Consider the following 13,650-nt stretch of genomic DNA (forward strand, 5'->3'; position numbering starts at 1 on the left):
ATAGGCAAATGTGAGCTACAAAGTGATAGTAATAATCACTATAAATTAGATAAGATTTACTGGAATTATGCTATTAGCTATATGTACTATAAACATTTTACACTGTGCATCCTTCCTGCTGGGGAGATAGGAATGCAGAGGGATGCAATTTCCCTCTCAGAGTCAGCTAAGCAATAGTATATCCTTGGCAGTAGCGAGGACAGCAGCACTCACTCATTGTCTGTGGGATCCCAGCTGAATGCAAGCACATGCTAAATACCCAATCTGCTTGTCACATTAGTTATTAAGTTACTGTTACTTTTACTTTAATGCCCAGCTCCATTTACAAACACTTATTAATTCACAAGAAATTTCCCCTTGGTATGCAGCTTAACTATAAATGTTTTTCTGTAATGTCAGTTGCATAACAACAGTCTTTGTTTCATGATCCTAACCCTGTGCTGGTTCTCTGTGTGGAACAGGCTGACAATGTCCCAATCAGGCTGAACACGACTGCTATCCTAAGGGAAGGTGCCCTTTACAACAGGAGGGTTGAGCAGGAGCTTCGCAAGTATGCTTCACCACACTTTATCACCTAAAGACATTATAGGGATGATTTTAATGTTTGTATTTTTTTTTTTAATTGTATTATCTTTCCTTCTATCAGCCAACAGTAGTTGAAATTAGATCTGCATGTTACCCATAACTGATGCTGAATAGCTAATGAAAAAATTCAAATCTTTACCTGATGTGTACTTCCTTTTGCTATGTAGATTTAGCAGTTTTGAAATGTTGACATATGTTATAGCAGATATGGATGTTGAGTTAAAGAAAGCTTTTGCATCAATTAGTTTCAGGTAGTCTATTACACGTCCACTTCATTATACCTCAGCAAGATTGTGCTTGCGTATCGCTAGTTTCAGAGCTTTTCAGTCATTAGGGAAAGTAGCTGGTTGGTCAATAAAAGGAAAAAAAAGATGTAGGCCTCTCCAGGTAAAATGATTTAGGAAGTGTTGGTATTACCAATGACCTGGAAATAAGGCATGCTGCCTATGAACTTTCTTTAACATAGGATTGTCCCAGAATGAAAAATATAATGCTATGATGTGTTCAAAATCTACTCGTGTAAGACCTATGTACCTTAACAGGTGAGTTGTCCACTTTATCCAGGATCGAGAAGCTGGTGGAAGGGGCGCGGGACCCCTCGGAGTTTATGGCATGGCAGCGGCAGATGAGGGAGAGGGATATGGAAGAGAAGCTAGCGGAGGTGGAGCGCAGGCGCCTGGAGGGGAGGCTCAGTCACGAGGAGGCTGTGCTGGCCCGCCACAAAATCATACAGGAGAACAAGAAGAAGGCCACGCTCAAGAAGGAGGAGGTACAGGCTTTATTCTTTTTCAGGACGAGCATGTCATCTCTGCTGGCCCACACACACTGTGAGAATACTATGGGGTCTTTTCTCTTGATCTAAACATTGGCGGAACTAAGTAGTGCCACTGTTTATATCATTCAAATATGAATGAAAATCGAACCTATAAGCCTGCATGGGTTACATAAGTATTTAGCTCTGTTTTAGCTCTGTTTAGATCCACTACTGTAGACCTTTTAATCTCACATGTTGGATTGACACTTGGGTTAGTTGACATCTTTTGTGCACTGAATTGAGTAGAGTGTAAAAAAAGCTTTTTGAAAACAAATGCGGCAAGTTGTCAGTCTTGGCCAGGGATGGTCAGGCGTCATAGATAAGCACTGTGGCTAATATATCACCTATTGATCTGTTGCACTATTACTATACAGTGTTTTTGCTTTCCTTCACTTTGTAACTGAACCTATTGATCTAACTCTGCTGTGCAGACTGCTGAGCTGATGCGGCGCTATGCAGAAAAGCGCCTGGAGGAAGAGAAGGGGATGAAGGAATTGGTGGAGCAAGTGGTGGAGGGACACAAGAACACCAGGCAGGCCAAGGCCAAAATCCTGGAGTGCAAACAGCGCATAGGTAACAGCTGCTGGACAGTTTACCGATTTACTGTTTGCGAGCAAAGTGATCAGTAATAGGGTATTCTAAGTTGTTTCACTTTTGAATCATAATTGGTGTTTTTTTCTCAAATAATCTTTGAGAATCTAGCCCAGTGTGTTTTGAAACCAGAGATTCCCCAGGAAGTGACTGTCAATGACCTGGAATTTCTGTTTCTTCTTGTTTTAGTCCAGGAGGTGACGGAGGAGAGCCAGGAGCTTCTGAGACAGGCTCTTGAGAAAGCTGAGGCTGAGCTGATCAGAAAATTTGAGCTCATCTGCCAGATCCGGGCCATTGAGTCTGTGCCACTTATCAGGCACAAATTTGTGGACCACACACAGGTAAGAACCAAGAGCCAACTTTGGAATCCCTTACAGTAACAAGATATGCCATCAAGCTTTATGAAACTGTGGGACAAGTGAATGAAGTGCGTAATACCTTCAGAGTTGTTTTAAAAAGGGTATCCAAGCTTTTTATTGTAATTTAAGGCAAGCACTCAATCAAGTCCCAAAAAGAAACTTAAAATGTGTTAACACAAAATATATTTTACAAGACAAGTTCACCTAAAAAAGGATTGCACAGCACTTCACGTGCAGGTAAAATAATATGTGAGCACAGGGAATTGCACTTTTATTAATTCACGTGCAGTTGTACAGAGACTAATTGAATGATTGATTAGCAATCGAGTCTCGGTACAGCTGCATAAAAGCTGCATATTTTCACGCACTCGGGGTTATGTGTTCGTGAATGGAGAATGGGTGAAAGAGAGGAGTTTTTGGATTAAAAATAACAATTGCTACAGCGTGCTGGAAGTGCCAGCACGGTACTTGTTTGTCTGTTCATCCACTGTCTTGTTTAGTGTTGTCCATTTTGTTTACCTTTCTATTTTGGCTGCAAGTGCCGTGTCCTGTTTTGGTGTTCTGTTTTTGTTTAAATATTTTGTTTATATTATTATTTAATAAAACACTGAGCGCAGTCAGTCAGTGTTCAACCGCCATTCCTCACTGTATGGAGTCTGCATTTCTGGTCTGACGTCACCCCTGCAAAGCCATCTTGTTCACATTTATATATAATTAAAACATGCAAGCAGCGCATTCATATCCCAGAGCTGTCTGTGTCTGTCTTCCTGGCCTGACGTCACCACACAAGCTATCCGTGACAACCTCCTAAAGACCCGAAACCAGAATAATATATATCAAAGCTGCTCAGCCGAGCCTGTGACACAGTCATGCCCACCCCCAAGGGTATAAAGGACTGCGAGCACAGGTCTAAGTGCCATTTTTCTTTTCAAGAACTGACCTGACCGGAGAGCCTATTCAGATAAGTACTTACTTTTTTCTGCTGTAATGTTCACGTTTATTGTGTTTTCACACAAATTCTACGTTATATTAAAAATAATCGATGTATTAGTTTTACTAATTACATGCCTTTGTGCACTACAGCCTGTTTGTTATGTCCCGCTGTGGCCTTGTGCTCCGATTGAAGTCAGTGGCTTCAGTCACTCCTTTCCAGCATCAAGCATCGTAAGTCGGCTGACTTTGTGATCTCCTCCCAGGCTGCAATAGCCCCGGCTGGAGTTATTTTATTCTTGTTTTGGCTTCAAGACGGTTTGTATAATTAAAATAATTGTTATTAATGTATTTTTTTGAGAAATATTTTTTCTCATTCTGTTTTCACAGAGCCAAAGCGCAGGACACACATGTAGTGAGAGTAGCTGCTGGGCTCAGCAGGGCTGTGCAGGACACACATGTAGTGAGAGCAGCTGCTGGGCTCAGCAGGGCTGTGCAGGACACACATGTAGTGAGAGCAGCTGCTGGGCTCAGCAGGGCTGTGCAGGACACACGTGTTGTGAGAGTAGCTGCTGGGCTCAGCAGGGCTGTTCAGGACACACATGTAGTGAGAGTAGCTGCTGGGCTCAGCAGGGCTGTGCAGGACACACATGTAGTGAGAGTAGCTGCTGGGCTCAGCAGGGCCGTGCAGGACCAGGATGCTGCTTCGGGAATCCCTCCCATAGCATCTCGATGCTGTTTTGGTGACAGCTCCTAGCATCACCATTATGAGGGCTATTAGTTCATTCTAACAAGCAGGCTTCCATCAGTGTCGTGTGAGTATTGACTGAGTGGTTTTGTCAGCAATTTGCACAGGTGGGCATCCCTGTACAGTTTTACCCATGGTAACTGCAAACCAGTGTACCCATTCCGTTCCTGACCCAGTAACGTACCGGGAGTGAGGTTACCGCACCAGTACCATACCAACCCGGTGCTACAGTCACCAAACTGGTACCGAACCGACCCGGTACCAAATTGGCGCCCTAGGCCCCAGCAGCCTCAAAGACCGACACAGCTGCTTGTGCCTGCTGCCAGAGGTGGTGTTCAGAACCGGGTCACAGCTGCTCGCCGCAGAGGCTACAATAGGTTCCGCCCGCCTAGCACAGAGACAGAAGCCTCAAGGCCAAGCCACAAGCCATGCATCAGCCTTAGGAGTTTGCTGCCACAGGCCCAGGGCCCCTTTTCAGGGAGCCATCTGGACTGTTGGCGTCAGTGCACCACAATAATGTGGGTGCTTACTACCATTCGGACTGGCTACTCACTGCAGTTCAAGTGCGGTCCTCCTCCCTTTTGGGGTGTGACTGTAGCATCTGTCAAGAAGCCACAGGGCGCTGCAGTGGTGTCTCAAAGGTAGCAGCTGTGCTGCAAAAACAGGCTATTCGCATGATTGACCCCCTCCAGTAGGAGGAAGGGTTCTACTCCAGGTACATCCTAGTGCCCAAGCGGGATGGTGGCCTCAGACCGATCCTCGACCTCAGACAGGTCAGCCTGTACCTGATCCGGTGGAGGTTCAAAATGTTGACAGTTCAACAGCTGTTGCAGTCAATCAGGCCAGGCAAATGGTTCACTACTGACAGTGAGATCTGTGAGCGCAGGCCTTTTATGTCCTCAGGGAATGGGCCATGACTGCATCGACAGCTCAAAGAGCAGCTTTGGTATACAATATTCATGATTCTGGTCTTTAGGCGGTAAATACCCATTCGGTAATGGTTACATTTCTATTTCAGGGAACCAGGGTTATGATAATAACCTGATGTTTTCTGCTTTGACTCATTCTCAGGAGAAGTTAGTCATTGTTACCAGCAATGCTTGCTCATGTTATTTTATGGAAATGGACATTGTTCTAATTAAAATGTGGTATTCTTTGTGATAATGTATAAAAACTAACAGACTGATTTTCAGCTGTTTGCCAGTGAGCTAATTTTGCACTGCTTCTGCACAGGTTTGCTCCAAAATACTATTTTTAACCTGGAGCAATCACTTGGTCCACTGGTCCCTTTGCTCCTATTTATCTCATTATCTCAAAGCAGATGTTGCTGTGGTCCAATTTTACTCCTAGTTTAGGGTGGTGTAAAATGAGGAGCAAGCTTTAAAACAGATTGTTATCAATGGAAATCACTTTAGACTGACCACAATGATTTTCTATTGAATTGGGTTTTCACAAACTCTCCTTTTTAAAGGCATGAATTTAATTTCACCATTTCTGACAATAGCAACTACAGGATGATAGATGGAGGCTGAAATGTTGTTGTGACAGGAATGGCTTTGTGGTCAAGAAAATACACAGGCAGAACTGCAGGACAAAAAGACGCTGTGGCATCATTTATTTTTAATACCAAAAGAAAATATTTTTAACAAAAAAAAACACACTGCTCACAGAGCAAAACAAAAGTTTTAAATAAAAAAAACAAACACAAAAACGAATAGGTCAGGCTGGGCAAAATGCGGTCACTGATCATATGTTTACCTTTCGTTTTCCTTTCTCCTCACTCACTCTCTCTTGTTCACTCCTCTGTATATCTACACAGAGTGCCGAAAGCTGCAGGCTTTTATACAGGTGACCATCTCCGATTAGCAACAAATTAATTACTTAATTTGGGAGATGGACACCTTCTGCACAAGGTTTTTAATTACACACTGGCAGAGGATGAGATGCCTAATCATGTTAACTGGCATCTGCCTATTTTAATTTCCCCATTAACTATATTGTTATGATAATTTACTCTAAACAAAAAAATAACCACATGCTTACGCCCTCATATTTAAACATAATACATATCAATAACTCATAATATTAATACAACAAAACAAATACAAAACAATAAATTGCACATGGGCGGAGGAGTACCCCATTCTAAATAAACAAATACATGTACAGGGCGCCTCGTCCTGTTACAGTTGTATTGAAACATGGAAACCTGTCAGCATATTTAGAAAATAGCCTGATGTAAAAATGACTTGGCTTAAACCCCTTTGCATGGTCCCATGCATGTCCCCTTAACATACTCGTAGCTGATAATGACATTTAAACCGCAAACTTGAAGAGTTAGAGGTTGATCATTTTGTTTGCTTCATTTGCGGTAGGATATAATTTGTTTGTTTGCTTTCAACCTATTTCTATAACATTGCTGTTTGCTCCTGTTTGGCAGAGCAAATGTCCTTCATTGCCATAGGAATGAATACGTGAATAGCTGAATGTGTGCTCCGGGGGAAAACCAGGCAGGGATGGATTGAAAAAAGTCCATTTTTCACAAGACCAAATGAGGAGCATATTAGCATACAAAAAGAGCAGATTGAAATCTCTTAGTCAGCCTGTAAATCCAGATTGGGGTGATTGTGCATCCCATAGGCACATTAGCAATGCTCTGAAGCACTGAGGAAGCTATCATCAGCAGTGCATTGAAGCAGCCAGGAAGCTATCATTAGCAATGCATTGAAGCTGTTGTAGCTAACAAAACAAATCCATAAATCTTACTTCTTGTGCACTTTCTTTTGTTATATACAGGTATGTATTTTTTTGTACATGAATATGCTGTATAAGTGGAAATGGTGTGGTTTGGTCCAGAGGATACTTCCTCGTTGAGTAAGAACATAAGAACATAAGAACATAAGAAAGTTTACAAACGAGAGGAGGCCATTCGGCCCATCTTGCTTGTTTGGTTGTTATTGATCCCAGAATCTCATCAAGCAGCTTCTTGAAGGATCCCAGGGTGTCACCTTCAACAACATTACTGGGGAGTTGATTCCAGACCCTCACAATTCTCTGTGTAAAAAAGTGCCTCCTATTTTCTGTTCTGAATGCCCCTTTATCTAATCTCCATTTGTGACCTCTGGTCCTTGTTTCTTATTTCAGGCTGAAAAGGTCCCTTGGATCGACACTGTCAATACCTTTTAGAATTGAATGCTTGAATTAGGTCGCCACGTAGTCTTCTTTGTTCAAGGCTGAACAGATTCAATTCTTTTAGCCTGTCTGCATATGACATGCCTTTTAAGCCCGGAATAATTCTGGTCGCTCTTCTTTGCACTCTTTCTAGAGCAGCAATATCTTTTTTATAGCGAGGTGACCAGAACTGCACACAATATTCAAGATGAGGTCTTACTAGTGCATTGTACAGTTTTTAACATTACTTCCCTTGATTTAAATTCAACACTTTTCACAATGTATCCGAGCATCTTGTTAGCCTTTTTTATAGCTTCCCCACATTGTCTAGATGAAGACATTTCTGAGTCAACAAAAACTCCTAGGTCTTTTTCATAGATTCCTTCTCCAATTTCAGTATCTCCCATATGATATTTATAATGTACATTTTTATTTCCTGCGTGCAGTACCTTACACTTTTCTCTATTAAATGTCATTTGCCATGTGTCTGCCCAGTTCTGAAACTTGTCTAGATCGTTTTGAATGACCTTTGCTGCTGCAACAGTGTTTGCCACTCCTCCTACTTTTGTGTCGTCTGCAAATTTAACAAGTTTGCTTACTATACCAGAATCTAAATCATTAATGTAGATTAGGAATAGCAGAGGACCTAATACTGATCCCTGTGGTACTCCACTGGTTACCACACTCCATTCTGAGGTTTTTCCTCTGATCAGTACTTTCTGTTTTCTACATGTTAACCACTCCCTAATCCATGTACATGTGTTTGCTTGAATTCCAACTGCATTCAGTTTGAGAATTAATCTTTTGTGCGGGACTTTGTCAAAAGCTTTCTGGAAATCTAAATAAACCATGTCATATGCTTTGCTATTATCCATTATCAATGCTGCATCCTCAAAAAAATCAAGCAAGTTAGTTAGACACGATCTCCCTTTTCTAAAACCATGCTGACTGTCTCCCAGGACCCTGTTACCATATAGGTAATTTTCCATTTTGGATCTTATTATAGTTTCCATAAGTTTGCATATAATAGAAGTCAGGCTTACTGGTCTGTAGTTACCTGGTTCAGTTTTGTTTCCCTTTTTGTGGATCGGTATTACGTTTGCAATTTTCCAGTCTGTTGGACATGTTTCTCAATTCAATGTCAAAGTGTAGGCATTCTGACTGTGTAATTCAGGTCAGCCAACATTAGAAGTGCTTCACCTCATGAGCAAATAATTTATCCCAGCTATATTATTAGTTACCTAGGATTCCCCAGACAAGCTCAAAGCAAAGTGAAGGCAGATTCAGAGATAAGAACTCAATATTGGGGCAACAGGACCCACAAGCACTCAGGATATTTGAAGCTGTTTACTCTTTAATGTTGTATTATATTACACCAGAGCATTTGCACCATTGGCAACACAGGACTTGGAACAAATAATACAAACTACTGATGGTTCAAAGTGTAGTGGTTCGTACTATTGTGACATCATTTGTATTTGGAAATTATTTCCTTGTAGAACTATTTTACCAACGGCTCGTATCATCGTGGCTGTTCTTGTGCTACTTAGAGCAGCTGTTGCATTGCTGTCGAAGTGCCTCTGCATTGCTATTGACGATAACTTGGGAAGGGCTGTTTCTTCTGTCTGTATTCAGACAGCAGGCCATGCATTGCTGGGTGAGATGTCATTGGTGGAGCTGCATGAGAGGCTGGCATTGCTGAAGGAAGGTCAGAGGAAGGCGGATGAGGAGAAAAGGGATACGATCCTGAGAGAGAAGCAGACCAAGGAGCAGTTTCTACTGGACCATCTGAACCAGATCTCTGTGCACAGAGCTGCCATGGGGAAAGCCAGCGTGCTCAAGTAAGAGGACAGGGGGCCTTCTTCATCAAATTCTAGACATTACCGTGAAATTCCTTAAAATAATTACTTGATCAGAGAAATAAAAAATGATGAAAATAATATTTGAAGAAACAAAAAAAAACACAATTTAAAAAGGGAGACTTGATACTACATTTGCATAATATTTAATTCCTCACCTGTGTTATTGTGTTCTTACTAACTATACCAGCAAAACCACTGGGTCTGCTTCTGAAAACCAATAACTCCATTTGTGAAGTCTGGTTATTTGAAAAAGGCCCACTAAGGATTTGTCAAAATGTGTATGTACATCTTATCTTGTGTACAGATGTCATCCTAATCACAGATTACAGAATTCTAATGTAAAAAAAAAAACAAAAAAAAAACTTTTTTTTATTTTATTTTATTAACAGTTCCTGAGTAAGATCTTAATTTTTGGGACGTTGTGTGTAGGGTAGTGTTATTGTACTATAAATCATTTTGCACTCTTGCCCAATCTGCATGAGGTGACATCTCATAACAATACTGACAGGTCACGTTTAAAAAGATTTTCCAACCTTGCAAAATAGCTTCCCCACATGTATCTTTTCCAAACTACTTTCGCAATTACTTGCAAAATTGAAAATCACTGGTGACTAGACAGTTGTGTATTTTTTTTTTTTTTTTGCTTTCCCAGAAAAGAAGAAAAGAAAGCAAAGTCCCAGTCGACAAAAGCCTTTCTGAAGGATGAGCGGTTAGTGGAGCTCCAGAAGAAGCTGGAGGAGAAACGGCAAGAGCGCCAGCAGCAGAGCAAGAGCCTGAAGATTAAAGCAGACAACGACTCTGCAGAGAGGCTGAGATCCTGGAACTCCAGGAAGGTGCAAGAGAGACATATAATTACAAACACTTACAATAGGGATGTGTACATGGTGACCTGGCCCTCACAGGCCTGAGTGATTTATAATGTAAATGGCATCACTGACGGGTCTTCTGTAACGTATAAATGCTGCTGCGATAAGGTGCGCAATCCAAAAGACTTTTATAGAGGGCAGAGACTGAGCGTCCAAAACTTTAGCGATTACTGATGTTTCATAAGGAACAGACTCCAAAGTGATGCCCATTCTCAACAACAGACTTCATAGATTAGTTGTTTTTATATCAGTATCCAAGTGTTAAATGGCTCTAATATTCCATGACTCTGTCATGCGAATACATCGTGAAACAGCAAAAGAACAACCTCTGGTCAGCGTGACTTTAAGGGCAGGGTCAGTCTCTTTCTCACAGTAAAAATAGCTGTAAAAACCCATCTAAACCGGAGCAGAAATCGTGCTTTTGGCTCACGAGATTTCAGCAGTCAAGATCCCGCTTAACTGGTGGAATCTCATTTTATTCCTCAGCAAAGCCGTACCAAACCACACGCACACACACACACACACACACAAGAAAGAGCGCAAAAGATGCTGCAAACGTAAACCTCTCGTATAGCCTATTATTAATGCTTGTATAATGCATGTTGCTAAGCACAACTAACCGAACTTTTAGCCTCATATTATTATTGTTATTATATTATTATTATTAGTAGTAGTAGTAGTAGTAGTAGTATTTTCTTTCTATAATTCTTTTAAGATGTCCCAGGAACAACAACGCTCCACCTCTTCTTCCACTGCACAGAACTGGAATGAATTGTTAGCATCAATTGGCTTATTGTGCAATAAATAATGGATATAGTTAACAAACAACATAAGTGTACCATATCGCTTTAAATAGACTTTTGTTTGAATGTTTATAATATTATAAGACATCCATATTTCATTATAATGTGTGTGTTAAGCGGATTCTGCACCTGGCACTTCTACTGCAGCTGCAGACCAGCAGTCACTGGCTTCTCAGAGCAGAGGCAGGGTATAGGGACCGGCAGATGTGTACAGGAACATTGGGATGCTCAGCTTGGTACTCTGCTTATAGAACTCCCAGGGCATGAAGTTCCTCAGGAACCAAGTGTATTTTTCCATTCCCCCTGTTCTCAATCTTATATTTATATAGGCCTAAGGATCATATTTTTTTTTTTATTGTATTGTAGTGTAACCCCCCCCCCATGTTACCACATTTTCCACATACATTTATAGATTAATTAAATACAACTTTTAGATGTTACGCATATCTATTTTTTAAGTAGTAAAACTTGTACTTAGAAGTACAAGTTTTAGTTAAAAACATTGTGCAATGAAAAAAACAAGTACAAGGACAGCTGGGGGTTCAGGAGGAATGCAGGAGAATCTGGATTAGTTTGCATTGCCGGTCAGTCTGTGCTCATGGAAACAAGGTTGTGAATGGGAGAGAAAGAATCTGCGCTACAAATCTACCTTCCGATCAGGAAGGACGCTAAGTAATGTTGGTGGTACGCCTTCATAGGAATGGGCACGATGGTAGGACGGAACAAGGTCACATCCTGACACGTGGGAGTGGTGTGGGCAAGAATATAAGGTCCAAACAGAAGGTGCATTTACAGTAGTTCCAGGTTTTCTTGCCATAAATGATCCTCTCTACTATCAGTGGTATTGGGGACTTGAATCTGGGCTTGAAGTCCCAAACAATAAACAAATAAAACAATAAATACAGTTCCAGGGCGCAGGGGTTCATGTCTGTGGTGCTATATCCAGTATCTACTGAGGTGGCAGCGCAGGTGCTCCTGGCGATCGTGCTGACTCAGTAGCTTCCTTCTGCCAAAATGCATAAAACAAAGCGGTGCTCCAGCTGGATTATGTTTCAGTATAAGGGGCTGTACTCGCGTAACTGCGTCCCCCTTTCTACTGCTAAACTCCTCCCTGTAATCAGTGCAGCGCCACACTCGATCCAATTGCTGCACACAACACAGCTGATCACAGTAGAGACGGTCAGCAGTCTTGCAGCTATGCATTTTCCCCAAGATGGCCGATTTACAGTTCCGTCCTACCATCTAGTCAGACCATCTCTGTCAAAGCATACCACCAACCTTCTCCCATTCACAGAGGTAAAAGACATGGCTGAGATGGGACCTGAAACAGTAGCAGACTTCCTGAGTGGCAAGCAAACTTGTTTTTTGGTTAACTGTGCTGCTCTTCTTTCCCTTGTCTAGAAGTCCTTGGAGGAACATCACTGGCAGGAACTGGAGAGGAATCTGGAGCGCCAAGTACAGCTTCTGAAGCACAGCTCCATGTCCAGTGAAGTGGCCCTGAGACATGCAGCGCGCATCGGGGCCTCCTCCCACTGCACCACACACTCACTCAGCGGAAGCAAATCAGATTTTTAAAGACAGCATACTGTGTAGTTATTTTATCAAGGGGTTAGATTGGATTTTCTAAAGCAAGTTGGGCCTGTAATAATAAAATATGTTGGCAAATAAAAAGTCTTGATAAAAAATTTAAAAAAAACAAGATTCAGTTTATGTGATGGAAAAGCATTTGACAAGCTGTTTAAGGATGCTTGTCAAATGCAATGAGTAGAATCTTTTTTTTTTATGCATGTATTTCTGCTTTTGGCAAATTTCTGTTGTTCCACTGATTTTTCCTAACTCGTTATTTTCCCATGAAAATAAAAAAAACAGCAGAAAAACCTGAAGAATATGACATACACTCTCACACTAACACTATCCTTCAGCAAATTAATTATCATAGATTTAAGTCCTTCAAATGTCTTTGTTATACTCCCATTGTATGTTCTCTCTCGGCCAATTAGAGTGCATGGTTTTCTCCCCATTGTGGTTGAATATGGTTGGACACGTTTTCATCTTAACTGATGGGGCATTCACCTACAGACTGGGAGAACAGTGGATTAAATCTACCATCTATTTGTTAATTGTACTGGGTTATTTGCCTGCATGCTGGATCACATGAATCCTGGTATCTGCCAGGGCCCACTGTGTAGTCATTTTAGGAACTAGCAGATGGGGAATATTGTAGGGAAACTTAATGTACCCATTGACCACATGGCCTAAAAAGGCATCATTTTAAATGTTCTTTATCTCCATAGGAATTTTTCAGTGGTTATTTACACATGGAAATTAACACTTTCCATGTTTCCTTTTTTTTTTTTTTTTTTTTTTTACTGTTTAATATATTTAGTTATTTATTTTTACAGTACTTACCATGTTTTCTGTAGTTTATCAGGGTTACCTAGATAAGTGGTCCTAATTATATGGCCACTGTGGACAATTATCTATTAAAGTACGCCAAAGTATTTTGTGAGCAAATAATCTAAAGTTGTTATCCTGCAGAAAACTCCCCATCCCCAGTTGTACTACTTTCCTATAAAAAGGCAAACATTTCAGGGTAGATAGACTATCTAGTCTATCTGTCTACCCTGAATAGACCTATGTATCTGTATGTATGTATGTATGTATATTAGCAAATATTTAGAATATTGTATATACATCTGATAATGTTAGCGTAAATCGTATATAAGGATTATACACACATGTTAAATTTTAAGCTGGAGGCCGTGTGGTCTGGTGGTAAAGAAACGGGCTTGCAACTAGGAGCAGGTCATTTGTGCATTATCTTTCAGGTGAGATGTTGTAAGGGACTCTGCAGCTGATGCATAGTTCACACACCCTAGTCTCTGTAAGTTGCCTTGGATAAAGGTGTGTCTGATAAATAA

At 41.1% G+C, this 13,650-nt stretch overlaps 1 protein-coding gene across 1 annotated transcript in view; it reads left to right on the forward strand.

Moving 5' to 3' along the window:
- cfap99 (cilia and flagella associated protein 99) overlaps window positions 1-13,584 on the forward strand; it is a 37,971-nt gene extending 24,387 nt beyond the window's left edge. Inside the window, exons 10-16 of the mRNA XM_041268022.1 lie at window positions 462-550; window positions 1,150-1,354; window positions 1,831-1,972; window positions 2,180-2,331; window positions 8,834-9,039; window positions 9,713-9,893; window positions 12,131-13,584. Of these exons, the coding sequence (XP_041123956.1) occupies window positions 462-550; window positions 1,150-1,354; window positions 1,831-1,972; window positions 2,180-2,331; window positions 8,834-9,039; window positions 9,713-9,893; window positions 12,131-12,304 (1,149 nt within the window). The 3' untranslated portion in view covers window positions 12,305-13,584. The remainder of the gene's footprint in view (window positions 1-461; window positions 551-1,149; window positions 1,355-1,830; window positions 1,973-2,179; window positions 2,332-8,833; window positions 9,040-9,712; window positions 9,894-12,130) is intronic.
- Window positions 13,585-13,650: the final 66 nt, after the last annotated feature.

This window comes from Polyodon spathula, chromosome 1 (genome assembly GCF_017654505.1).
Source record: "Polyodon spathula isolate WHYD16114869_AA chromosome 1, ASM1765450v1, whole genome shotgun sequence".
Lineage (NCBI taxonomy): Eukaryota > Metazoa > Chordata > Actinopteri > Acipenseriformes > Polyodontidae > Polyodon > Polyodon spathula.